The following is a 26,983-nucleotide window of genomic DNA, read 5'->3' as shown; positions in this document are numbered from 1 at the left end:
CCCAGCCCACCCGCCCCGCCCCGCCCCGCCCGCCCCGCCCCTGGGACTTGATCCCTCCCCGAGCAACTGCCAAAGCCTGCTACCCACAGATGGCAGATAACACTTCAATTGTATAAATCGTCTTTAATTGAGAAAGCATGGAGTGGAGACCGGTCCCCTGGGAGCAGAGCCTTTTTGGGTACCTGACATCCAGCTGAGGTAAAGCAAGTTCTGTTCAGTTAGAAGCTGGAGGGGTGTATGAGGTCTAGAGACCAAGAGGCCCTCACCCTCCTTGGCCTGACCCGTAGGGGAGAAGGGTGGGACTTATTGCTGAATTGGGGTCTCCTCATTTGGGGAGGTCAAAGCTATGTCCCATTTGTCTTTTTGATTCTAGACCCATTACCCTAAAGACCTCAGCTTTAAAGGGGACCTGGAAGGAATTCCTGCTGAGGTAGCTAAGTGTTCACGTCCCCCCAACCCAGGCACAGGTCCAGTCATGCCATAGTTCTGGCCCCTTCCCCATCCTAGCTGCCCTTCTATGAGCCAGGGATTCCTTCCAAAATTCCTCTGCCCTTCCTCAGCCTCTGTTCCCTGGCAGGACCCCAGCTGAGTTGCAGGAGCTAGAAACTGCATGTAAAAAATAAGGTTAGCATTCTATAGGAAGAATAAGATTTTTGGAAAATTGTCTAGGGAAAACAAGAAGTGGTTCTTGATCCATCCAGAACTTAGTTCTTTGTGAATCATAGCTGTGTCCTTTCCAGAGCTCCTGCTTAACAGGTATCACTAGAGAAGGTGGGAGCGTGGGTCTAGAACTCTTACTCTAGAGCAATAACATGGCTATATAGGCTCTAGTTCCATCCTAGAGGGAAGGGCTGAGAGTCGTGGTCTATGTCCTAGAGCTGAGATTCAGAAGGAAGTATGGCTCCGTACGTGTCTAGAACATCACGCTCTAGAATTGGGTGTCTCTGGGGTAAGAAAGTTAAACCTGTGGTGATCTGAGACTGGCTCAATTCAGGCCAAGACCAACAGCTGGACAGGGCCCAAATCCAGCCTCTCTCCACTTGGAAACCAGGGGTCCATCTGGGTGAAGGACAGAAGCCTGATGGATCCAGAACAGAGCCTGGCAGCATGCCTGTGTTCCAGCACAGACCCTGAGTGCAGAAATGGCCCTGGCTGGGGTGCCTGGTGTTCCAGAACCTGTCTGGAACAAGGCAAAAGGTGGAGTAGGGAAAGAAGGAAACTAATCCTGAGCTCCAGTGGACCTATAAATCTATGGCTTGGTGGCCATGAAAAGGGCAAAGGGCTCCAGGAACTGGCTGAGCCCGGGGTGCAGAAGATTTATGCCCTGGCTTTGTCAGTTTTGGAACCCCCCGCGCCATCTCGGGAAAAGGCTTTGGAGGGTGTGAGTGTGGAAGGAAAGAAGTGATCAGCCAGGACCATTTTCAGACATCCCCCTCTCTGACCCCTTTCCCGGGCCCAAGGATCTGAGGGTCTCAGCAGCCCCGGAAGTCACGGCCGGCCCCTAGGCTCCCTCTGGGTAGAGCACCTGGTGGGACCTGGCTGCTCAGGGCATGAGCGTGGCAGCAGGGGTGAGAGCAGGGCCAGAAGCAGGGCTGGGAGACAGGCCGTGGTGGTGGCGAGGGCAGGGAGCCTCCAGTCCGGGGACTGCATGGCAGGGGGCAGGGGGCCTGGAAGGGGAGGTCTCAGGGACACTGTGGAGAGAAGGCTCCCGGTACACAGCCACTGTGAAGGGGAGAGAGAGGAGCAGGAAGGAGAGTTAGGCACCAAGAGAGCTCTGAAAGGGCTCCCTTCCCCTACAATCCTCCTCTGGGAACCCACAGAAGGAGAGCTTCCCAAACCTCCAAAGGCCAGAGCCTTCCTGGCTTGACCTGTCATAGCATGTGTCCTCTTAAAACACTTACAGCCCCTTAGCTGTGTGTCACTAAACGTCCATGTCAAGGTCAATACCGTCCCATGTGGTCCACCTCTTCCCTGGGGGTCCATACTCACCCTCCAGGAGCTTGGGCACAAAGTGGGCGGCTGCCTTGGTCTTCTTGACTCGATTTCCCTTCATGACTCGGCCCTCCTTGTCCAGGCCCAGGTACCAGGACCGGCCAGAACGACGCTGGCGATAGAGAGCAGAGGCGTACAGGACATAGTAATTCTCAGAGACGCACTCCTTAAAGCGACACTCAGCTGTGAAATGTGGCTGAGGAGACAAAGACCCAGAAAGGCACACACAGACAGAAAGACAAAAAGACACATCACTGAACAGAAGGGAGCCCTGGGAAGAACAAGGCAGGATATAATCCATACGTTTGAGACTGGGAGAGCCAACTTCTGAGCCCACGCAGGAACTGGGAGAAAGGGAGGATGAGGAAGAGTCTGGTGGCCCCCGAGGGCCAGGAACTAGACTTCTGGGGGCCTGGAATAAGAAGATAACTTCTCTCTGCTCTACTCCCAACCTCTCACCATCCAGGGGACCTGGAGGGAATTTCTGCTTGGAGGAGTTCCTGAATCCTTCCCCAGTATCCTGAATGACTCTGGGGAAGTGAGTAATAATGAGGTCTAGAGGAGGTTGGAGAAGACACAGGGGGTCTAAAAGGTTGAAAGAGTTGGACATTCAAAGAGCCTGGGGGTGTTTAGGAGGCTATTGGAGGAGAAGGGATTGGAGGGACCCTAGAGGAGGTGCTTGGGAGCGGGCAGTGAGGACAGGGTGTCGGCAAGAGCTGGAGGGAGAGGAAGCCCTGAGCTGCAAAATACCTGTAGCTGGGAAGGCTGTAGCTAGGGGAGTCCCCTGACTCCAGGCCACTCTGCCCCCTTGTCTCACCTAGCTGTAGAGCAGCCCCTCAGCTTTCATGGCCATGTAGTGACCCAGCTTGGCACTCTGGATGGTGACTACACGGAGCCCCACAGGGATCAGGTTGAAGTGGGCTGGGGGTGGAGAGAAGGGGTATCAGTACCCCAAGCCTCCGATCCCCATCTGAGCCCCCCCTCAATTCTGGTCCCAGCTCTACTTCTTCCTTTGCGGGGTCAAAGAGCCAGACTGAAAACAACAGAACCTGAAGCCACAATAGGATTGTCATCCCCTATGCCTGCTCTCCCCCTTCCCACCCAGCAGCTGGCTTCCCCTCTCACTGAAAGAGCTGGTGTCCTCTGGGGTGCCCTGGATACTCCCGTCGGGATTCGCCTGGAGGTAGAAACCCTGGCAGCAGAACAGTTTGGTGACGATGCCTTTGAGCTGAGGCTCTGGAGAAGGAGACATTCATCTTGGAACATGACATCTCTGTTCCCAGAAACATTGCTACACTTGGCGGGATCAGAGGAGAGAAAGAAAGGAGGATGGAGGGAAGGAAGAGGGTCCCAGGGCCCCAGCTCCCTGACCCTCTAAGCAAGGTCTCTCCCACCTCTCTTTGACTCCAGAGGAAGCTGGGGTGTGGGTCCCTTCTGCTTCCTCTAACCAGCTTTCAGTTTAATTGACTGAAATTTATTTAAAGGCTTAATTCCTACTCTACAGCTCAACCAGAATGGGGGGAGGGGAGAAGAAGGTAGAGGAAGGGGAGAGATACATGGAAAGGCAGAGGACAAAGGGAGACAGGCAGAGCTGCTGAAGCGGCAGTGTGTTTGCGAATGTGGGGGGCAGTAAGGTGACCCCAGGGTAGGGGCGCCCCCTCAGGAGTGGGGGTGGGACTGGGCCTGACGCTGACTCAGCACCTGCTGCTGCGGCTGCCGCTCGCTTCTCGCGGGCCTCGCCTTGGCCCAGCGCCGGCCTGTCTGACACTGACCCACCTGTCTGTCTGTCTGTCTGTCTGTCTGTCAGTCTGCTGGCTCGCGGGGGCCCAGCCCTCCCTGAGGCTCAGCCTCTCCCCTTCAGCCAGGTAACCCGCCTGGGATGGGGGATATTCGGTAGCAAACCAAGGAAATGGGGGAGGGGGCCAGGGAGCTGGTGAGGCAGGCTGACTCACGTGGGGGCTGGGTCCCACTCAAAGGGTGGGCTGCGGACCGTACCACTGCGGAGGGCCGGCGGCGGGGGGAGGAGGACGCCAGCGGGGGGCGGGGGCGTCTCCCCCTAGGGGAGCTGGGAGCGGGCGGGAGCGAGGCCAGAGGGACTTCCCGCCTGTCGCACCTGGACGGGGACCACACGCTAACCCTCACAACTCTCCTCCCCCGGCGCTTGCGGCCGAGTTCCCGGTACCCCCTCGTAGATGGTACGACCCCCAGTCTCCGTGCGGGTATCCAGCCGTGTAGTGTTGTCTGAGTTGCTCGCGGCAGAGGGTCCCCTGAGCCCGTGGGACCCGGTTTCGGAGTCGCGTAGGCGGTCATGGGGGAGTGCCCAGCTCCCTTCTTGAAGTGCAGGTCACGGGAGGAGGGCGCACGGAGGGGCGGACTGGCGAGGTAGCTGCAAGGACACCCCGGGGAGAGCTGGGGAGATTGGTACCGAGCCAGGCAAGCTCGGCGAGGAGGAACGGAGCCAAGGCTCGGAGGAGCGGGAGAAGCGGGGCGGGGGCGGGGCTGCCGGAGCCGCAGAAACCCTCGGGGTGACCCAGGCGTCCGGAACCCCCAGGCCCCTCCGCTCGGCATTGAAAGAATCGCGAGAGACCGCACGTAGGCAGAGGACGGTGGGGATGGGGACTCGTGTGTTGGGAGGGGGGGCGAGCGGGAGCTGCCAGGCTTCGGGGCACCAGGCTTAGCCCCTCAAGCCTTCCCCTTGCCCTCGAAAGCAAGGAGACTCGGGGTTATGGGCGAGAGAGAAGGGAAACTGAGGCATCGTCTGGCCGAGAGCTTGTGGTCCAGGCGCACCCCCTTTCACTTTCGGGGAGCCGCCGTCAGTCGGGCCCCGCTCTTCCGAGTCCCTGGCCTCAACCTCCCAGGCAGAGAGACCCCCGGCCCGGAGACCCCGCCCCAGCCACTCACCCGGGCAGCGGTCCGGCCGCGCGGGCCGCCCCCCGCACAGTCGCACCTTGGACAGCAGGATGAGGAGCTGCTTCTGGCAAAGGGACTTGGTGCCGCGGGGACACACGCGCCGCTGCGCTGACACGGGCCGGCTGCCCCCGGGCTCGCGGACCTCCCGCTTCTGCCGGATCAGGCTGCTGGCCGGTGCCGCCATGGCGCCCCGGGAGGAGACACCCCAAAACCGGCAGGCTCCCGGAGCGCGCTGGGCCCCCCCCCCCAGAGAAGCCCGCTAGCTCACCAGGACATGGTCTTGCCTCTCCGGTCCGACTCGCCGCCTCACCCACGGGACCTGAGGATAAGCCCTAGACGACCCCCACCCCAGGCACCAGCTCCCACCCTTGGGCCTCGTGCTAGCTTCGCCAGACCCAGCAGCCTATGTACCTCTCAGTTGACCCCACCCTCGACCTTTGCCCCCCACAGAAAACTCCCCCTTCTCTGATCTCCAGTGTCCCTGTCCCCCACTAACACTATCCCAAAGCCAAGACCCTCACATTTTCCAGGATGTGGTTCCAATATCCCCAGGCACCTTTCCACCCTATTTCCGGGCCCTGCACTCCTGCCAAAGCCACTCTTGTAATTTTAAGGGTGTGGGTCCTTAGCTTTGGGGGTATTAGCTCACCCCACCCCTGCTGGGGTGCTGCCAGTGTCTAGGAAGAACCCAACCTTGGTGTCTTTTCCTTTGCCACCCTCTAAGTGAAGAATCCCCCACTTTTTTTCACTGAAATCCCCCAAAAACGATGCCTTGAAATATCCAGACTGTCGCCAATCAGCAAGAAGAGGTTCCCAGACCCTGTCTCTGGACGATACCGGTTTTTACCAAGTCACCCCCATTTCTAGTGGCACAGGGTTCCAGCTGCTGAGCCCCTTTCCTCACCTTGTTACCCTCCACTCCTTTTGAAGTCACCTCCAAATCCGCCCTTCCTAGTGGTTACACCAGGTGGTTGTCTGGAGGGCCCTCTGTCACCTCGGAATAAGGAGCATAGGTTTTTGGCTTTTTTGTTTTTTTCTGGCAGCCCCTAATTTCCCCGGGGACAGCTGGTGCTGTTTAGATCCCACGCCCTCCAATCCAACCAGCCCCCCGAGAGAGGAGTGCACCCACGTTGTCACGGGTCCCCAAATGTGAACAGACCCGCTATAAGTCAGAGTGCATCAGAGCTTTCTGCGACAGGGCTTCCTTGTCCTCCCCGGGACTGCCTATAGCACCCCCTCTTCCTTCCCCGACGCCCCTCAACCTGTCCTGTCTTGTCGATCCGGGGACGGCTGGCGCTGGCTCCGGTTCCAGGCTCCTCCCTCCCTGTACCCCGCAAGCGGAGCTTCCCCCCACGCCCGGCTAGGCGTCCCGGACCCCAGGAAGGAGTGAGGGTGTCTCCGCAGAGCGCCCGGGTCTGGCGAAGTGAGCACTGGGCCTGGCGGCTGGACCAAGCGGAGCGGCGGCAGCGGCGGCAGCGGTAGCGGCTGTGGGAAGCTGAGGCGGCGGCGGCGACAGCAGCTCTCCCCTCCTCCCAGAGCCGGCCCGGGGGCGGGGCAGGGGGCGGAGACTCCGGGAAAGAGGTGGGGGTGGTGAAGCTGGGCGGGAGGAACCCTGGGGTTCCTTGGAGGCAGGGAGGGGGGACGGTCTTAGAGACAGGTGGAGCCAAGACAAGGCCGCATGTCTCGCATGTCTCGGGGTTCAGAGGAGGAGGGACAAGGAGGCGACTCCACTGAATGGAACTCTGGATGGGGGGAGAGGTTGGGCTTAGATAGGTGGAATGGCAGATGCCCCGAGAATGGAGAAAGGGACCCTACTGCCCGGGATGGAGGACAGAACTGGATGAGGAAGGTGGGGGAAATAACTGAAGAGATAGCGGTGGTGGTGAGGTCTAGCCTGGGGTGAAATCCGGCCTCCTTAATATCTCTGCTTTTGTGTGAGACAAATTGGTCAGTCCCTGGTCTCCATACCTTTCTCCTTTACACGTTTTTTCAGCAAATATGTTACCCCCATCCCTATTGACTCCTAAGAGAAAAGACCATAAGAACTGGCGGGAGATGGATGCCAGAGGCTGCATGGGAGCAGGAGGGGTGCTGGCCACAGATTTGGAAAGTGGAGAGGCCAGAATGGAACGACCTGTGCCAGGGATGCGGCGGGAGGAGGGTGGGAGGAAGCGGAGGAACCGGCGAGGAGGCCTTCTAGAACGGGTTCTTCGGGCCCAAGGCGCTCAGCCTGTCTCCCAGGTGAGGGGAGAGCAGTCCCCTCCACATCCCGCTGGCCAACAGAAGCACATTCCAGGTTAGTAGGAACAGCGTCTTTAATGGGCCCCGCCTCCCACGCCGGCTAAGCCGCCCCCCTTGCGTGCAGCCTTGGCCTCTTCCACAGCGGCGCGCAGGGCGCGGGCAGGGTCCCTGCGAAGCAGGGCCAACGCCCGGAGCAGCGAAGCGGCGCCGTCCCCCGCACCGAGCTTTTGGCCACTCAGAAGATAGTGGGGCAGCGTCCCGGCCTCGAGCACCCGGCCCAGCTCATCCAGCAGCCCGAGGCAGCAGGCGCCCGCATTCTCGGGTCGCGCCAGATAGAGCGCGGGCAGCCGCTCGCACGCCCAGTAGAGCAACGTCCGCAGGAGATAGGCGCCGCGACCCTAGTCCCGGCCACCAGCGGGCGCAGCAGCGCCTGGGCCGCCGCGTGCGCTTGCAGCAGGGGAACGGGTATGCGCGTCTTGAGCGCCAGCTCTTGGCGGGCGAAGCAGAGCTGCCATCCGAAGGCGCCCGGCCGCTCTGTGCCGCCGCCGCCGGGCACCAGGTAGAAGGAAGACGACTCCGAGGCCAGCGGGCCGGCCCACGAGTGGCTCCGAGCCTCCTGGGGCCAGCCGGCCACGGACACCACGGGGATCAAGTCGAAAAGCAGGAGGCGGCGCGGGGGCCCAGGCGTAGCCAGGAGGATGGTGGTGACCCCCGCGTGGCGGGCTGCGTGGACCAAGCGCGGGGCACCCGGGACCGGAAACAGGGACTCAGCGACCGCAGCCAGCGAAGCAAAGAACCAGGCAGCCACCTGGGCGGGGCACAATGTGGGCCATGCCTCCCGAGCCTCCGACGGCTGTGGCACTGGGCTAACGTCGGCTGCTTTGGTGACGTCACCATTCGTTTTTTTCAGTGGTGAGGGAAAGTCAACATCGGTTACGTCTTGTTGAGGCAATTCTGGCACTGAATCATTACTAGGTGATTTTTCCAAAGACTCGTGTGCCTCAGGCTCAGTGACGTCACCGTGCAGCTGGTCCACGGAGATTTGTGGATCCTTGGGAGTTTGTTTGCTTTGGGCTGGGTAGATCGAATCACGTCCTCCTGGGACTGGGGGTCCTAGGCAATCCTGCCATGCCTCCCGGACCGAGGTTCCGCGTACTTGCTCTGGGAGGAAGAGCCATGCGTAACAGGATCCCACGTCCGGTTGCAGCTCCTGCCCAGTGCCATCTAGCGAAAGCACGGGCACCAGGAGGGTGAAGCTGGCGTCGTAGTGAGGTCCCCGAGCGTAGGGACCTAGAGGCGCAGGCCCCAGATCCAGGGAGCCCTCGCGAATCCCGCCACGAAGCAGCAAGAGCTCTGCCTGAGGAGGAAAGCGAGGGTCCCGGCGGTGAACGAGACCTAAGGAAAGAGAAGGGATCGTAAAGGCGTGATCCAGAGCCGGGGCGGGGTGAGGCGGAGCTGAGAGCTGCAAGTTCCCGCCCGAAGGCTGGGAGGGTTACTTACCAAGCAAAGAGAAAACAAAGTCCTTGGCCTGGAGGAGATCTGGTCCTGGCTTGGGACCTTCACTCCAGCTCTCCTGCACACCCAGCTCCTGGATCAGCTGGGTTAGTTCTTGCAGCTGCGCCCCAGAGCAGAAGTCGATGTCCGTGAGCGGCCGGGCTGGGGCTGGGGGCGGTGGGCCCCACCAGGGAGCACTCCCCCAGACCGCGGAAGCCATATGGCTCTGTCGTTTTGGGGCTAGGAAATACACAGACGGGAGGAAGCCCAGACGGGCCGTTCCTTTTGCTGCGGAAAACTGGCCCCCGTTCTTTTCTCTTCCAGAGGCCAAGAGGGTTCCCAAGGCACAGTCCGCCAATGGGTCTGCAGACGAAGGGCCCTAAATTTAGTCTTGAAAGGGAACAAATAAACACCTCCTCCGTCCTTGCCCTTTTCTCATATGCTGGTCCCCGCCCCCATGGAACGGTTCACCTGACTCAGCAGGTAGAAAGTAGCTGTTTGGCCCCTCCTAAGGAATGCAGTAGCCTCCTTCGCTGCCCCTTGCCTACGTCCCCTTACCTCTTTTTCAGAAGAGGCTAGTGGTTTACGGCTTCCCTCTTAGGGGTAGCTACAAAGGCTGGGAAGAGAACGGATAGGAAGATTCAACAGGTAACTTCTTCCTGCTGCCTGCAAGGCCACACCCCTAAATTATAACCACGCCCCTTTCTGGAGGCTGTCGGGGTGGTTCCGGACCAGCTCGGCCTCCAGTCAGAGTTCAGTCCATCCTTTCGCTCTGCAGAGATCCCGCGGCTATCCTGGGAGTTGTAGTTTGTCTTCAAAACTACCAGGGCGTTGGGGCCACATCCTTTCCGGTTCCGTTGAAGTAGTGCCTGATGGAAGTTGTAGTTTCTATGCAGATTAAACTATTCTGTGTCTTTACAAAACCAGGTCAACCGCACAAACACTCCTTGGGGTTAGAACAGAGGCCTAATAGGATGGATCTGAATAGCATACTATAAGGAGGGACATACACTAGGGCATGCGGAGAAATAGGGGACTCTACATCTCACTTGGGAGTAGAGGAGCCCTGGTCATTTAAATCTAGAAGGGTTCTTGCATGCAATTATAACTTCATTTTAGAGGTGAGACTGCAAGCCTAGAAAGGTTGCACATGACTTGTCCAAGGTCAGAGCTGAGCCAGAGAGGTGTTGGGAATGGGCTCTCCCGCTGGGACGTATCTCCTTGGAATCGGTGGTGGTAATGTTAGACAAGAACACACTGATAGTGTGCATGTAGTGACCCAGGGACGGACATCTGACTCAGGGAAGGGACATATTAGTGTTGCCCACCTCAGACACACAAGCGGTGGCAGGGAAAACACTTTGCAATCTCGCAGCTTATGTGTGTATACAGAAGAGTTATCAGGACTGAAAATCAAGTCCAGAGGAAACTCCAGCTGGGCTAGGGCAGGGCAATGAAAAATTATGAGGGGAAGGAAATTGCTTTCAGCGGCCAGTGCTATCATGGACACAGCTTAAGTCCAGGCTGAAACTAGGAGCCAGAATAATAGGACAGAAAGATAGGACACCAGAGACACGCTCACAGATTAGACCAATGCATGCTGGACCAGGGATTCTTACATTCCTTTTTCCCAGGGGTCTGTCTCCACAGTGAACTAGGCTTAAGTCCATGGGCAAGAAAATTAAGTGGAGACACCTCGAAAAACTTAGAGGCCTATGAAGGAGGGGACCGTCAGAATCCAAGGCTCAATTTGGGGAGCCTAAAACACAAGGTTTCCTAGTCACTGACCAAGAGAGGTCTTCTCCCTCAGTAACCAAGAGCCCCAAACACAGCCCAGAACGGGGGAGGCAAGTTTCCATACCTCTGGTCGTGTCCCAAGAGACCAGATCAGGAAAACTGAAGCCTGGGCTCTTTCTCACAGTCTGGGGAAATCAGGCGTTGGGTGTCCGTGCCTACATCTTACCTCCTCCCCAGAGGGTGGCTTCTGAGCCACCCTAAAAAGAACGAAGTTCTCTGGGCTCTGGGGGAGCTTTAAGATGCTGGGGGTGGGTGACAGGGAAAGGAAAATTGCTCTAAACTCTAAAGCACTGCTCTCCAATAGCATTTTCCATGATGATGGAAACGTTCTAAACCTGTGCCGTCCAATACAGTATCCGCTAGCTCCATGTGACTACTGAGCACTTAGAAGATCATGACACTGAGGAACAGAATTTTTTCCTTTTTTGGCCAAGCCATGAAGCTTGCAGGGTCTGAGTTCCCCGACCAGGGATTGAACCCCGGCCACAGCAGTGAAAGCACCAAGTCCCAACAACTGGACCACCAGGGAACAGAATTGGACGCCAGGGAAATTCTGTTCCCTGAGGAAGAGAATTTTTAACTTTTTAACTTAATTTTTAACAGAATTACTTTTCCTTAATTTTAACTAGTTTATATTCTAATAGGCATATTTGGCTAGTGGCTACTGTAATTGACAATGCAGCTCTAGGGCCTTGGGGATAACGGATTTAGCTAGACAGCGATGGAGGGAAAGCAGGGATAGTTTAGGTCCTCATCAGGCCCTGTGGGATGGGGCTGGGGTGGATGTCCTCACACAACCACAGAACACTTCTCTTGTCTCTTTATTCCTCATGCATATCTGTCCCCTGATATCCCCACACCTTGATGGTCTCCGGTGAGTTGTTGGATGTCTCTCGGTGAAGGCGCCTGGGAGACAGAGCTTCGCATTTGTCCCTGCCCGCTCTGAACTGTCTCTGGCGGGCGTCAAAGACCACATGCCCTAGCCGGGTGCCTGACCCAGGACAGTAGGGCTTCCAGCTGGTCTTGGGAGGCGTAGACATCTGGCGATAGTTCTGGCAGGCTGGAGGAACTGTATCCATGGCGTGGTACACCCAGTCTTGGCTGCCTGCTCGCCGGGAGGATGATTGCAGCTCAATCAGCACAGGTACCTCTGAGAAGGTTTGCAGGTCATTGTAGGTCACCTGAGCCTTGGGAGAGCAGGAGTTCTGACTGGGTGGGACAGAAGTCCATGGTATGTGCTGCCCTGCATCCTCCTTTCGAGGAACTGCCTCAGATCTAAATAACTTTCGGGTCTGATGTGGGCCCAAAGCTTGGACAGAGTCAGTTCCTAGAGGGTTCTTGTGGAGGCCTGGATTTGGGGTAAGGCCTGGGTTTCTGGAAACCCTACACTCTCTTGCAGGGCCTGGGGTCCTTTGGAGGACAGAGCCTTGGTTGAGGCCTAGACTCTCACGAAGTTCAGGGGGTTGGGGCTGGTTTGGGGTTTGGGACGTAGTGGCTAACTGGGGAGGGATGGGGCCCTGGGAAGAGAGGACAGACGGAGGAGACTTGGAGGTTGGGGGAAAGGTGGGGGGTTGTATTAAGGCGGAGGGCTTGTGGTGGTTGCTGTGTTGATGAAGGACAAAGGATCTGGGAGAAACAAGAGGCAGAGAAAGAGTGCATGGTGGAGGCATGGCGCATGGTGAGCTCTGGGCACTGGTTGGAGAATGGAAGCAAGGTTGAGAAGGTGCAGCATCCTTGGAGTACACCAGGAATTTGGGGTAGACTGGAGCCTGGGGGTCCGTGTTTCTCTTCTCAGAACTGCAAGGATGGAAGCTGCAGTAAGGGAAGGTCTTGGACTGCACAAATTTGTCTTTGGCATCATTTGAGATCTTCCATTCCATATTCCCCAACTCCAGGTAACCCAGTATGGATCCTGTGGAGGGCTTGGCACTGTCCCCACTACATTGCTTCAGTGTTTGCTCAGCTGTACCAGAGCTCACCAGACCATGCCCCTCTTGGGGCCTGCAGACGGTACCCAAGTCCTTTCTGGAGTACCCAGAGTTCTGAGGGGGACACACATGGACCACGTTCTGCTTTACCCTGCGGGCATCGTAGACCACCTGGCCGGAGGAGAGGCCTTGGCTGAAGGCAGACAAGGTAGAGGGAATAGAAGCTAGGATGGGGGTCGGGGTGGTGGAAGGGAATGGAGTGGTCGTCAGGGCCATGACCTGCACTGGGACAGAGGTTGTGGCAGAGATCGGGACAGGGGCTGGTGTAGGGGCTAGGGCAGGAGTAGTAGCAGGGGCAGAAGTTGGGGGAGGGACTGGGGCCGAAGGTGGGGGAGGGACCAGAGTGTTGGCATGGGTATAGGTCAGATGAGCATGGGTCAGGGTGCAGAGAGAAGTGTGGCCCAGGGACTGGGCTGAGGCATTTGAGGGGGCCTGGGCTTGGGCCTGGGCTGGGGTATGGGCTGAGGTATGCTCAGGGCCATGGACCTGGGCAGGGCTGTGCTCAGGGGTGAGGGCTGGGGAGGGGGTCTGGGCCTGGGGGGTGGTGTGCTCAGGGGGGTGGAACGTGGAGCAAGTCTGGGCCTGAGGTGGGGCGTGCTCAGAGGGGTGGGTTGAGGAAAAGTTCTGGGCCTTGGCAGGAGTGTGCCCAGTGGGGTCCACTGGGGAGAAGGCCTGGGCCTGGGCGGAAGTGTGCTCATGGGCGTGGCCTCGGGAGCAGGTCTCGGCCTGGGGTGGGGGGGGGGTGTGCTCAGGGGGGTGGGCTGAGGCGAAGGTCTGGGCGTTGGCAGGAGCATGCGCAGGGGGCTGAACTGGGGGGCGGGTCTGGGCCCGGGCTGGAGCCTGGGCTGGGTCATAGTCTGGGGTCTTCGTCTTGCTCTCTTGGGGCAGGCGGCCTGGAAGCACGTCCACCTTGCTCATCCTGCGGAGCTTGGAAGATGTCTCTTGCCTGGAGTAAAAGGTGGCTCGGGACTTTAAGGCTGTGACCGGAGGGGCCTCGCCAGCTCCCACTACCCCCTCCTTCCACAGTCCCCGTGGAGCCTCCGTGGGAGCCCCAGCCCGTCCACACTGAGGCGGCATCCAGCAGCACCCAGAAGCCTTCTCATCTTTTGAGTCTGGTATCCACGAGTCAAGGTGGTTTGGGTGCCCGAGCAGGAAGCTTGGGCGATGGCGGAAGCGGGAAGAAACTCTTGAGCGCAGCTTCTTGGGATCCACGGAGCAGCGCATGCACATGCGATGGCTGCCTACACAGCTGGCTTGCTTGTCTGCGGGGAAAGGCGAGATGGGACAGGGCCTGGGTTCCTGAGGGGCTGAGAATCGAGGCAGGGATAGAAGAAAGGGGACAGGCCCACATCCCCTGAGCCCACGCTGGCGCCCACTCACCTTTGGGGAAAACATGACGGAAAAGTGTCCGCAAGGAGCTCTTCAGATGCCTCCGGAGCTGAGGGAAGCAGGGGGAGGGGGGAGGCCGGGAGCAGGGTGAGCCCTGAAATCCAACCCTTGCCCGGCCACACCCCAGCAGCCCTCCCACCTCAGCCCCTTCAAGACCCCAGGGCTCCCCCAACCCCGCTGCCCAGATCCTGCCCTGACCAGAGTCACCACGTTGATCCCCACGTTGAGCAAGATGAAGCTGCCCAGGATCAGAAGAATTGAGTCTCCTAGGTCCTGGCATTTCCTGGGGTTGGTGCCAGAGCACGGCTGGGCTCGGTAGTGGCTTCGCTCACCCATGGCCGGGGGGCCCAGGCCTGCCTGGGCCCCCCGGCCTCCACATAGTCACTGGGAGCCAGACTCCTCTGGTGGGGGAGGGGGAGAAGGACTGGGTCATAATGGGGCAGGTGGTGGGGTCACAATGAGGGAAAAGTCTGAGGCCGGGGTGAGGTCCAGATGTGTTAAATGTCTAGGACCGCCAGAGGGGAAGGAGGGTCAGCTCCCCAGACCCAGTACGGTACGTACAGTACTTCCCCTTCCAGCTGTTTATCCCTCCCAGGCAGGTTCTCCTCAGGGACTCAGGAGTCCCAGTTCCCACCTCCCTGGAAGGGATGAGATAGACAAGGAAGAGAAAATAAAAATACCAAGTCATTAATTAGCAGGAAGTGGTGGGTTTGTTTATACGTGTTAATCACTCCTGAGCTGTAATTTCATGGCACTGAACTCCCACCCCAGGCCAGACTTGGGTCTTTCTTGGGACTGCACAAGCCCAGCACCTTACCCTCCCTTCAACATCTCATTCTAGCAGGATTTGTGTAGTGGGGGAGACCCCTGCACCCCAGGCCCTCTCCATTTCTCCCCTCAGAAGTTAAGGTGCCTTGAGGCAGGGGCTAGACAGGGAGGGGATGCTGGAGGGGCAAATCCAGGGACAGGTGCCTGATTCTGCAGCCGGTTGCCGGGCGACAGGATGCTGACCCGCAATGCTACCTCGGCAACAGGCTGCAGCTTTAACCCTGGAGTGGGGGTGGGGGTGGGGGTGGGGGTCTGGAAGAAGAGGGGAAGGGGCTGGGTTGGTTATGGGGTCCATTCAGGGCATGAGGAGGAGAGCAGAGGCATGAGTCAGAATGCTAGAGTTTCCCCCAGCCTTTGCATAGAGGGAGAAGTATATATGTTGAGGGGAGCTGGAGACTAGGGGCCTAGAGAACCCTAAAAGAGCTGCCTCTTGCCCCTTGTTGGCCAGTCAGAACCTAGCCCTAGTGACCAGGCCTCTGGCTAGGGAGAAGGGGTGCTGAGGTGGCTTTAGGGGGAATCAGAATTAAGGTCATACATGAGAAAGACTAAGGAAAGGTAGGGCTAACCTGGGTCCACAGAGGTCAGGAGCAATAAAGTCCTCTCTGACAAATAAATATAAGCACATTTTGGCTCTTCTCTTCTTGCAAAGTTGTTAAAAGGGGAAAAGGGCTTAGGTGAAATTCAGGCAGAATAAACTCACCAGGATGAAGAGCTCACGATTTGTGATGTTGAGAAAGATGCAGTTTGCTCCCAATGCTTTCTTGAACTCTTTATGGACGTTTTCATTGGAGCAGCTGCAGAGAAAGAGAACCGTGCTCAGAGGGCAGAGTGTAGAGTACAGTTGAAGGGGAGAGAGAGAGGGACTGAGAAAAATAAGGACTGCAGTAAAAGAACAGGGATGAGGAAACAGAGGAACTGGGAGCAAAAGGGACTCTAGAGGGCCTAAGGAACACAGAACACTGAAACTGGGAGCGGAGGCTGGGACAAACAAGGGCAGAGATGAGGACCGTAAAGAGGGCCCCCCACTCCCGACATCCCAGACACTCACGCCTCTCTCAGATCCTCAGGCACAGCCATGGTAACCTTGAAGAAGCTGCCTTTGGTTGCAAGGGGATTGGGATTAACTGGCCGAAGCCGTTCCAGGGTGACAATCTCATTGTAAGTGGCATCACAGGCAGCATATTCAATGACACAGAACTGGCAGAAGGAAAGAAAGGAGAAGCTGTGGATGACCTGAGTTTCTATCTCCCACCTTTCTGCTGACTAAAATATGTGTTTCAGCAGTTCTCCAAAGGCCTTGACAATCACTCACATCTCCCTTCATCATCCGCACCCGGGCCAGCCACCAGCCACAAGGTTCTTGCTCATTGGCTCGAGAATAAACCTGAAGAGAAGTTGAAAAGAAAAGAGATATTGAGGACCATCCAAAAACATCAAGAATGGAATGAGCATTAAGACACTTGGGAGGCATCCTAAACTAAGATAAAGGAATCTAGAGGAAGGAGCTGCTAATTAAAATCAGAGAACACTGGATTTTAGATGCTGTTATCATAAATGGAAGAAAAGTGAATCTCCTGAAAACAGGAAGCTCCCTGAGAGCTTGACTGATCACAGCAATGATGGACAGAAAACTGCTGCATTTCACTCTTCCACAGGCTGCCTAGCTGGATGGAGGAAGGAGCGTGAACCAACCAGTGAGGAGCCTAGGGTACTGGTATCAGGGTAAGGGAGATGCAGAATCCTGGGAAAAGGGACATTTAGAAAAGGTGGACTCCAACGACCTTACCTCCACTTCATCCCCTTCTGTGATCTCCTTATTATAGTCAGCTGGAGGTGGTAGCCGGACATCCCCGAAAGGAATTTGTCTCTCACTCTGCCAGCTGCAAGGGAAAACAGTGATATGAAAGCTATTCAGGCTAGTGTGGTTGCCCGTTTCTTCAGGAAGAGGTTACTTCCTCCACTGGGCATTTTCCACCTTCCCTGGTGATTAGACGCTAAACTCCAGGCCCTGCTCCATAGTGGTGCCTTCCATCTCTTGCTAGAATCTAAATATGGAGTCAAATGACCCCCACTCTCACCATTTCCTCTCCTGGGATCCATATAAGTTGCCCACCCAAACCCTTGGCTCTCCCCCACCTATTATACATGCCTCATGGGACTCAGCCGCCCCCTCTTCTCCACTCTCCTTCTAGGACCTAGTATGCTGGATTCTCTATTCCCAAGGTCTTACTTGTTTTCAAAGAAGATGGTGACAGAGTCTTCATGGACATCCTTCACAAAGCCCTAGAATGGATTTTAGAACAAAGTAAAAAAAAAAAAAAAAGACAATCAACCACCACCTCAGCCATCAAGGGAACAGACAGTTTTAGAGGGCCTTAAACTAGAGTTTTTTTGTTTGCTTTTCTTTTTTTTTTTCTTTCTTTTTGCCCGCACCTTGTGGCTTGCGGCATCTCAGTTCCCCAACCAGGGACTGAACCCGGGGCCACAGCAGTGAAAGCCAAGAGTCCTAACCACTGGGCCACCAGAAAACTCCTTTTTTTCTTTTCTTTTTTTAAACTAGAGTTTTAGATGGGGATACAAGCAATCTAAAAACAGGGCTAGAAAAAGCTGTATTGGTGAAGGAATACGAATGTTGAGGTAGCAAGAAATGTTGCAAAATCCGGAAATAAGATGAGACAGAAATTAAGTAGAAGGGAGAAACATCACCTGCATCAGAACAGCCGGGAAACTAGTGGTCTCCTACGGCTCCCACAGAGGCCTCCCTATCTGTCTGCCTCACGCAGTGCTGAGCAGCTTGCCAGAGTTCAATTAAAATACCAACAACATTCAGCATAGCTAAGAATATCCCATGAGACAGTGTGAGGTTGTCCTGGAACACCTAGAGGACATCAGGATCTGCCAAGAGAGGAAGGGTCTAGCTCCTAATACAGCAAGAGGCCTGGGCGAACTTGGTGCCTTGATGCCTGGGTCGTAAGAAAATAATCAGAACACTGGAGAAATTCAAAACAAACACAACTTACTAAAGGAAAAATTAGGATTTAAAAGATGTGAGGGAATTCCCTGATGGTCCAGTGGTTAGGACTTTCACTGCCGTGGGCCAGGGTTCAACCCCTGGTCAGGAACTACGATCCTGCAATCCTGTAAGCTGAGCGGTGCGGCCCAATAAATAAATAAAAGATGTGAGATTTCTAAATGCTAGGACAAATGCTAAGAATTTGAAAAGAGTAATAAAATTTGTAGAAGACCCCAAACTTGAGATGATGACAAAGGAGAGGAACAGGGATGACTGAATAGCTGGAATCGCTGGTCTACCTCCTATTTTCTCTCTCTCTCTTTTTTTGGCCAAGGCAGTGAAGGCTCTGAGCCCTAACCACTGGACTGCCAGGGAATTCCCCACCTCCTATTTTCTGTCTTCACTGAGGAAGCCAAAGCTATGCGTTCAATCCTGTGCTCCCAATTTTCCTACCTTCTCTCTTGTTTTTCACATTATCAAAATTAGCAATCCCTAATTTTGAGTAAGTCCAATTTTTCAACTTGTTCTTTTGTATCTGAGCTTTTGGTTTTATATCTAAGAAATCTTTACCTAACGTCCTTGTCTAGAGTTTTATAGTTTTTATTTTACATTTAGGTCAATGATCCATTTTGAGTTAAATTTTGTACATGGTGCCAGATACAATCAAACTTCATTTTTAACCTATGAATATGCACTTCTTTGAGCACAATGTGTTGAAAGACTATCCCTTCTCTACTGAATTGCCTTTTCGCTTCTGTCAAAAATCAGAAAATGCAAACTAATGTAACAAAAGGCATTGGTGGTTGGTGGAAGACTTTTGGGACTGATAGAAATTGTGGCGATGGTTTGTTTTATATATATGTCACAACTTAACAAATTGTATGCTTTAAATAGGTGTACTTCATTGTACGTCAATTATGCCTCATTAGATTTTTTTAAAAATTAGGGGTTTCAAAAAGCTAATATATGAAGAACAATTCCTGAGCTTTGCAGGTAGGAAGAAAATATGAGCTTAGGAGAGAAAACACCCAAAATGTACACTTGTGTCACTCCCACCTCAGAGAACTGATCAATCATAAACACTTAATACACTGTTTTTTCCTTAAATCTAAACCTAAAATTTCACTCTTGATACCAGCCATCTTTCTCTTCTTTCGGGAAAGGATCTTGTTATGGAGTCTTACTACTTAGAGCCTTACTTCTGCCCACAGCATTAGTACTCCTGGTACTGCCTAGCCTCTTACTTACCCATGCTTTAAGCCTTCTCTGCCATTCCCTTCTTCTGTAATATTTTTTCCACTCTTCATTCAGCTCCATCAATACCCATTCCTACTCTTCTCCACTCACATCTTCTATTTGCCCGAATCCCTCTCTTCCCTTTTGGGTTCTTCTCTTAGCTCCTTTTTTTTTTTTTCTTTTTCTTCTTTTTTCCTTAGCTCCTTTTTAAGTGTCCTCCTCTTTTCTTCCTTTATAAGGATTTCTCTAAACATTTCATCTAGCCTCTACAGCTGACTTTATCCAATTCTTTATCCAAAATGTCTATCTCTAAGCTTTAGAAACAGTTTATCAAGAGAGAGTTAGCTATTTTCAAAACATTTCAGGGATGAGATAAAACATAGTGGAAGAGAATCACTTGCCTGCCTCTTTTGTAAAGAGATCCCCACTCCTAGATACACTCATTCACAAAGGATATGTCTAAAGCTCTAATCCAATTCTCCTCCAACATGTCAGGGTTGGCCCTCAGGCAGAGGTAGCAACATTACCCTGGTTTTTCAAGCTACCATGATCCCAAGGCAGAAATGCAAAGCTCAGAATGGAGTTTTCCCTCACATAACTCAGCAGTTCAACTAAACGTCACTCATTCTTATACTTCTAGGGTCTTTTTCCTTCAAAGATTCTCCAAAACAAGCTTTCTCCTCAACTTCACATTCCAAGTCAGTCTCTGCTCCTTAATTCCACCCACATTACCCCAGTATTTTTCCTCCAAAAATACCAGTGGTATAAAGTGAGCTCCTAGTTCTGCTCAGTCCATGCTCATTGAGAAGATAAGCAGAGGAGGGCAAGAGCAGTTGAGTGAATCTCTAGAAGGCTACCTAGATCCAAAGGATAACTCAATTCAATTCAATGGCCAGGGCTTATGGAGCTTTGGCTTATAGAGCCTAGGACTGGACAGAGGAAGTGAGAGTCCTAGGTTCCTAAGTACTTCACTTTCCTCAAATTATAAGATACAAAATTAGGTCCCACCTTCAACCTATCTTCTAGTCCTGGGTTCTCAAAATAAAGGAGGGAGTTCTAGAAGAAAATCAGGAAGGGTCTGGATAAAAATCACGTGTTGAAGGTGAGGATGCCATATTCCTTAACAAAGAAATTGGAATTGGGATATCCAGGTAAGGTCTGGAAAGTTGGATGACTGTGCCCTGGAAGGTGAACAGATATTTCATTTGGGAGAGCACCGCTTAGAGAACAAAACACATTAAGTTCTGACAGAAAAGGAAGAGCTGATGGGATAGCTAAAAGATAACTTAGATCCCAGATCTGACATTTGCAGTTCTATCCTGGAAGAAGATCAACAACACTAGGACCCAATTCTGAGAGGGATGAAAAGAACCTTCCCAAATTTATAGTTCTAGAAGCAATGTAAACACTCCTTGAACCACACTGAAGTTTGCTGAGTCATGAATATTAAATCAGCAGCAAGGACAGATTGGGCAAGTATCTATATGGCACTGAACGTTGAAGAAAGATTAGTCTGAATTTAAGCATTTACTGTTGTTTTCAACTGAGGCATGGGGCAGAAAATGCTAAAGTGGCCAGGACACAAAATCCACATTACCTGGCTTCCAGCTCAAGTCCAAACTCTATTCTCTGATTCAAAGCATCCTAGCCCCAATTCACTCAATCAAGTCTATCACTGCCATAGCCCACAGGAGAAAAGAGAAAGATTCAGAGACACATTTTCTGTTGGACACTTATATGTGGAAAGGGAAACATGTCCCTTCCCAGCAGTCTCACACAGTTAATTTGAACTGGATACCAATCTTTCCCAGCTGTGTCTGACTCCCATGCTTCCTAGAACAAAAGCAAACATCATATCTTGATCTCAGGCTCAGTTTAAGAATCACTTTTCTTAGGGATGGGAAGGACCCAGATGAAGGACAAGATACTGTGGGAAATGAGGCTAAAATCTTATGAGGAAGGGTATTTCAATAAAGGTAATGCAAGTTTGGGGGAAAAGGATATAAGAGACACATGCACTCTATCAGAATCAGAAAGGAATTAAGAAACTTTGCCAAAGAAAACAGAAATGCTATGGAGGCAGGCTAGAAGAAAAAGTCCCATGAGTTAGGAAAGTATGCAGGAAAAAAATGACAGAAAGAATCAGCTGGGAGCTTCCTTCTTCCATCTTAGCTGGGTAATGGAATAGGTAGTTTCTGGGTATTACACAGAAATATTAGGATAAAAAGCTAAAGACTTATATTGAGAGGTTAAGTTAAGATAGATGTGGGTACCCACAGGCACTGAAGAATATAAAGAAATCTGGTGAGGGAAGTAAGGCAGAAATGAATAGGCATTTAGAATGGGTCAAAAATGACTACACTGAGCTTACCAGTCGAAGTTGGGGCAGAAACCTACTCCAAGGGCAAATATGAGACCCTTTCCAGTTATAGCAAGATATGACTTCACAGGGAAGGAGTTCAAGAAAGTCATTTCCAAGGGCACGAAGGTGGAGAGGTCTATTATGGGAGGAAAGGCTTGAGGGGAAGTGAAGGAAAGGGGGTTCTTCTCCTCACAAGTAATGTTATGATAAGATAACTCTGCTCTTGCTCCTCAGGGTAAAATGAGAGAAGACAGGAATCAGGAAAGTCTCTGAGACAATTCCAGGCATAAAGTCCAAAGAGGTTCAAAATAACAACAGTCACATAAAGAAAAATTCCTGAGAGGCAAGAGGGGTCTCCCTCTGGCTTAATCTAAATGGGAAAAAAATGTCCTAAAATATAAGATTCAGAACAGATTTAAAAGGTGGTAATAAAAGGAGTTCTAAAAAACCCAATCCTGGGCAACGGGGGAGCTGAAGTAAACAAGGATCTTTTAAAGACAGTCTCCTTCTCCTTTAAAAAAAGGCTAGTGGATTCCCAAACTGGGCGCGTTGGCCAAAAGTCTTCTAGAAGTGGAAATCCTTAAGAAGAAGATTAACAGATGGAATCCTTGTGAGATCCCCTTTTACAGATCAGGGATATGAAGCTTACACTCCTCAAGATGAAGAAACTGTATGAATGATCTAAATGTATGAGGTCAAAGTGAGATGACAAATACAAAACCATCCCTGGGTAAAACAGTAGACCAGCTAGTCTTGGAATAAAGGGGTGGGGTGAGAGACTTGAGAAAAGGTGCCACCTTATGGCTATGAGGCAACTAGACGGCTACAGCCCAGAGTTCCTGAGGTCAGAGATACTAAATGTCATAAACAGATTCTGACCGTTTCTCCTTGGGGTGGGAACAGAAATATAAGATGAAAGTGGGGTGAGTCTTCCAGAGCCAGTAAGCAGAGGCCTCTCCGAGGAAGATGAAAAGATCTAATATGGGACGGCCTTCCCAAGGGGGTAATAGTGGAGAATAAAGAGAATTCTCCATGTGCTTGGACTGTGGGGAAGACGTGATTCAGATCCAAGGTAGATCTTCTACCAGAGACAGGAAAAGTCAACGAGACGCTGGGTAAATGGGGTCTCTTCTGGGGGGTTGGGAGGGGAGCTGAACCAAGTACAATAATGCCCTGATGCTCAATCCCGGAGATGCGGGTAAAAGCAGGTGTAATAGAGGGGTCAAAAACAAGAGGAAGGGGTTAACTTCTAGAGGTCTCCCCCCAGGACGGCCGCGGGTGGGAGCGTGGGTCTCAGGTTCTAAGGGTCAGGGCTTAGCTCCAGAATGTCGATCCCGCCCCACTCTTCCCTGCTCTGGCTGGAGGGAGGGGGCTGAAGACCGCGTCCCCGGCCAGCGCGCCGCCTCACCTTGTAGAAGGCCCCGTTGGAGCCGCGCACCTCGACCGGCAGTCCCGGCTCCACATCCCCCCCAGAGGCCAGGCCGCCCATGGCGCCGCCACCGCCTCCGACTCCCCCGGCGGCGGCTGCAGCAGCGCTCTGAGTACGGGCCGGGCCAGGTCCCCGGCGTCTCCCCGGAGGAGGAGCCGGAGGGGGAGCCGCGGGGGGCGGGAGCCGGGCCGGCCCCACGGCGGCCCTGCCACAGCCAACGAGCAGGGGGCCGGGGCCGGGGCCGGGCCGCTCCCCGTCCGCCGCCGCCGCCTTGGTCTCCGCCACCGTGAGGGAAACGGCCGCCGCCGCCACCGCCGCCGCCGCCGCTGCCTTCGTCACCTCAGCTTCCGCCCGCCGCTGCCCCCGCTGCTGCCTCAGTCCCGGGACCCGCTGCTGCCGCTGCCGCTCCACGGCCTCCACCTCCCCCTGCCGCCGCCGCCTACTGCGCAGGCGCACCGGGCACCCGCCCGCCGCGCGCGGGCCCCGAAGGCCAAGGCGCAGGCGTCAAGGCTGGCGACCCAGCTCGCGCTGGCCAGCGCATCAGGGCTTCCACACTCCTCTTCACTCTCTCACGCCCCCTCCTGGTCGCTTACTTGCGCTTGCGCAGAACCAGACTGGTTCTCTTTCCTCGCCACCCCACCTCTCCACGGCCCCTGTCTCTTCCTTTTCCCGCCCCACAACACTGAGAGCTAACCAATCATGGGGAGGGAGGGACAGAGCTCACTCAATCGGATTGGACTTCTGATGCTCCTGGTCAGACCACACCCACTTCACCACGGTGCGCTCCAGCAGGCTTGTACAAGTTAGGGATGGGCATGCGCCTGAATGATTGCTTGGTCACTTTCCCCACCTTTGTCTTTCTTGGTGCGCACGCTCCGAAGGAAAAAAAAAAAAAAAAGGAGTTGTCGAAAGGCAAAAAAAAAAAAAAAAAAAAAAAAAGGCCTGGTGCGCATGCGCTGGGCTTTACAGTCCACAAGGCGGACTGGACTCTCTTGAGCCTCTGTATCTCTGCACAATGCGGTTTAAGAGTCACGTTCTTGCCTTGAGAAGATTCTGGTCATGCATACAAAGAAAGGTTAAAGAAAGATTTCAAGGCAGTACCGAAAGGCAAATGCAACTTAGCACAAGATTTGATACCTAAATGCGGAGAAAATCCAAAAGAGGAAAAATTGTTACGGAGAAAGGATAGTAGAGGGGAAACTTAGGATTCGTAAACTAAGATAAGTAAGAAATTTCGATAGAAGTGAATAAAATAGCCAAGAAATTAGGATCATGTGTTGTGCAGTAATCATTTAGCAAATATTTATTTAGCCCTCACTGTGTTCCATCCACTGTGGTAGGTCGTAAGGATACAAAGACAAGATGTGGTCCCCAAAACAAGGATTTTATAATATATTGGGGAAGGAGCAGACAAACACATTTAAACAAGTAAGTGCATGGAGTTCATTTGAACATGGGATAAAGATAAGGACTAAGTTTTGAGGGAATCCCAAGGAGACGAACAATGGTCAGTTGTTCTTCAGAGTGATAGGGAAAGACTACTGCAGGGGAGGTGATGCAAATTGAGATTTGAGGGATAAATAGGCATTTGCTAGAGGAAAAGTGCAGTAAGAGTATTCTTGAGAGACCAAGAACTACAATGGTGCAGAGGAGCAGAAAGAACATGTCCTTTGGGGAACCACAACTAGTTCAAATAGCGTTTGGCTTGAAGTAGGGAAGCTAGACTGTGAAGGACTTGTAAATCAGGTTAAGGAAAATGGTCTTCACTTTATCCATACTGGAGAGCCACTGAAAGATTTAAAGCAGTAGTATAATGTAATAAGATTTATGTTTTACAACTGTGGGGAATAGATTAAAGAGAAAGGGCATCCCAGAAGGCAGTGAGAGCTGTGAGGAGCTGTTGCAGGTGAGGAAGATGCTGAGGACCGCCTTGGATTAGGGCTGTGGGCAACAGAGGTACAGGTTGATTTGAGCCTGTTAAATTTGCAATAGAATCAACAAGAATTGGTGATAAGGATGGGGTGGAGTCAGTGAAGAAGTGGGAGGAACACAGATTTCTACCTTGGATTGCTGAGTGCATGGTGATGCCAGTCATGGAAGAGAGAACATACGAGAAAAAGTTTTGGAGGAGAAGTTGATGAGTTCAATGAGTTTGATTGTGCTCTTTGAGTTTGAGGGTCCACCATCCAGGTGGTCATGTTCCCTTGTCTTCAACAAACTTCTCTTTCAGATCCCAATTTAAATATAATTTCATTAGCCTTCCATTATGCCCACACTGGTTTAGGTCCCCTGCCTTACACTGCCAAAGCATCCCATACTCCTGTGTGGCACACATCATGGTTGTAATTTTAATCATTTATCCAGCGTCTGTCTTCTGCCATCACACTATGAGTAAGCCCTATGAGATCAGAGACTGGGTTCCAGGTCTGTTTGTCCCCAGCATTGTATACTCAGTACTTAGCACAGTTCCTGGCACGGCAAATATTAACTGAAGGAACCAATGTCCTGTAGGTCAATGGACACACTAGTGTGTGGCCCAGGAGACGTCTGGGCTAGAGAGGTGAATGTGAGAATTATCAGCGTATTAGACATAGTTAAAGCTATAAGAGAAAATTAGATGTCTAAAGAAAAGTGACTTAGAAATGGATTGGGTCCATGATAAAAACCCTCAACTACAACAGTATTTAAAGGGCTGGCAGGGAATTCCCTGGTGGTCCAGTGGTTAGAACTCCATGCTTCCACTGCAGGGTACCGGTTGGATCCCTGGTTGGGGAACTAAGATCCCACATGCCGTGCAGCGTGTCCAAAAATTAAACAAAGAAACAAACAAATAAATAAAGGGCTGGCAAAAGAAGAGGTGCCTTCAAGAGTGCCTGAGAAGGAACATCAGTAACGAGGGTAGCAGAAATAATAAAAGAGGGGGCTTCCCTAGTGGCGCAGTGGTTAAGAATCCGCCTGCCAATGCAGGGGACACGGGTTCGAGCCCTGGTCTGGGAAGATCCCACATGCCGCGGAGCAGCTGGGCCCGTGAGCCACAATTACTGAGCCTGCGTGTCTGGAGCCTGTGCTCCGCGACAAGAGAGGCCGCGATAGTGAGAGGCCTGCGCACTGCGATGAAGAGTGGTCCCCACTTGCCACAATTGGAGAAAGCCCTCGCACAGAAACGAAGACCCAAGACAGCCATAAATAAATAAATAAATACAATTTAAAAAAAAAGAAATAATAAAAGGGACTAGACTATCAGCAGTGATTCTGATAAGGAGTAGGGAGGGAGAATTAGAGAAATTAAGTGGGACAGATTATCAGGAGTGCTGGCTGTCAGGCTAAAATGTTTGGGTTTGGACCCTTAAGCAACAGGAGTGGCTGAATTTTGTCTTGGAAATGGCACCATCATCAATTTCCAAGCCTCTGGCAACAACAGTCCTCTCAGATTTGACTTTTGCTCTTTTTCATCTGCTTTAGTCATTGTTCATTCAGGCCAAGGATGAGAGTGGGAAAAGGGGGAACAGCATTTCAGATGGGGAAATGGCATGTACAGAAGGCCCAGAAGGGAGACTACAGTGCATTTAAGGTACTGGAAAGAGTCTAACATGGTCAGAACTGACTTGCTGGGGAAAAAAGGCTGGAGAAAAGGTGAGTACATAGGTTCTGGGAAACAGGCTGTCAAGAGAGGGGCAAAGGTCCCTAAGATGGATGTGAAAGGGGACTCCAAAAGTGTAGCCTAAAGATCAGACTGTGTGCTGGAGCAGGTCTAAGGGCTCCGTGAGAAAGTTCTTCAAAATGAAATAGATCAAATTCCTTACGTGTTTGTATATTCTTAAGAAGAGATTAACATAACTAGGGGAGAATTGGGGGATAAATTAGAGTACACAGAAAACTAAGCAAATGAATAAAAGATACAAGGCAAGTATTAATTTCAGGGAAAACAAAAATGATGCAAGAAAGAAAAACACCTATAACAATCCACATGGCTCAACTGTGAAGAACATTTGCATAATCATAACATGTAAACATGAAACACAGATCCATCCAGAGTTATGATATAATATTGGAGGGATGGGAGGATGGGAAGTAGGGATGGGGTGAAAGAGGGGTTGGAAAAGAGGGTGAGCAATGGGAGGTCAATACTAGTGCTCGAAACAGAAACATCAAGAAGTAGCAATAACTGGACTTCCCTGGTGGCGCAGTGGTTAAGAATCCGCCTGCCAATGCTAGGGGACACGGGTTCGAACCCTGGTCCGGGAAGATCCCACGTCCTCGGAGCAACTAAGCCCGTGCGCCACAACTACTGAAGCCCACGCGCC

General features: G+C 52.8%; 2 protein-coding genes and 1 pseudogene across 15 annotated transcripts; all 3 read right to left on the bottom strand.

Moving 5' to 3' along the window:
• Positions 1-108: 108 nt before the first annotated feature.
• LOC130706827 (fibroblast growth factor 11-like) lies at positions 109-7,181 on the bottom strand. Of its 8 annotated transcripts, none has more exons than XM_057539468.1 (5): positions 5,807-7,181; positions 4,940-5,134; positions 3,118-3,228; positions 1,990-2,188; positions 109-1,722 (listed from the first exon to the last, which is right to left on the bottom strand). In XM_057539468.1, exons 2-5 carry the CDS (start codon positions 5,084-5,086, stop codon positions 1,544-1,546), a joined length of 636 nt encoding a protein of 211 aa, XP_057395451.1. In that variant the 5' UTR covers positions 5,087-5,134; positions 5,807-7,181; the 3' UTR covers positions 109-1,543. The 8 variants fall into 8 exon arrangements, with proteins under 8 accessions (XP_057395451.1, XP_057395452.1, XP_057395445.1 ...); XM_057539469.1 differs by lacking the exon at positions 4,940-5,134 and adding an exon at positions 4,129-4,378 and having other exon boundaries at positions 3,118-3,283; positions 5,807-7,180; XM_057539462.1 differs by lacking the exons at positions 4,940-5,134; positions 5,807-7,181 and adding an exon at positions 4,106-4,877 and having other exon boundaries at positions 3,118-3,283.
• An 18-nt stretch (positions 7,182-7,199) lies between these two features.
• On the bottom strand, positions 7,200-8,857 carry LOC130706826 (transmembrane protein 102-like; annotated as a pseudogene).
• A 2,241-nt stretch (positions 8,858-11,098) lies between these two features.
• On the bottom strand, positions 11,099-23,293 carry LOC130706825 (RNA-binding protein FXR2-like). 7 transcript variants are annotated; one of them, XM_057539458.1, is made up of 8 exons: positions 17,346-18,520; positions 16,870-16,922; positions 16,426-16,519; positions 15,952-16,023; positions 15,688-15,836; positions 15,340-15,433; positions 13,803-13,860; positions 11,102-13,684 (listed from the first exon to the last, which is right to left on the bottom strand). In XM_057539458.1, exons 1-8 carry the CDS (start codon positions 17,349-17,351, stop codon positions 11,256-11,258), a joined length of 2,955 nt encoding a protein of 984 aa, XP_057395441.1. In that variant the 5' UTR covers positions 17,352-18,520; the 3' UTR covers positions 11,102-11,255. The 7 variants fall into 7 exon arrangements, 5 of the variants coding, with proteins under 5 accessions (XP_057395442.1, XP_057395443.1, XP_057395441.1 ...); XM_057539457.1 differs by lacking the exon at positions 17,346-18,520 and adding an exon at positions 22,659-23,293 and having other exon boundaries at positions 11,105-13,684; XR_009006890.1 differs by lacking the exons at positions 11,102-13,684; positions 17,346-18,520 and adding exons at positions 14,373-14,449; positions 22,659-23,179 and having other exon boundaries at positions 13,843-13,860.
• Positions 23,294-26,983: the final 3,690 nt, after the last annotated feature.

Source organism: Balaenoptera acutorostrata, unplaced genomic scaffold (genome assembly GCF_949987535.1).
Source record: "Balaenoptera acutorostrata unplaced genomic scaffold, mBalAcu1.1 scaffold_774, whole genome shotgun sequence".
In the NCBI taxonomy this organism is placed as follows: domain Eukaryota; kingdom Metazoa; phylum Chordata; class Mammalia; order Artiodactyla; family Balaenopteridae; genus Balaenoptera; species Balaenoptera acutorostrata.
Note: the sequence above shows the minus strand (reverse complement) of the source record. Positions and strands in the feature narration are given on the sequence as shown.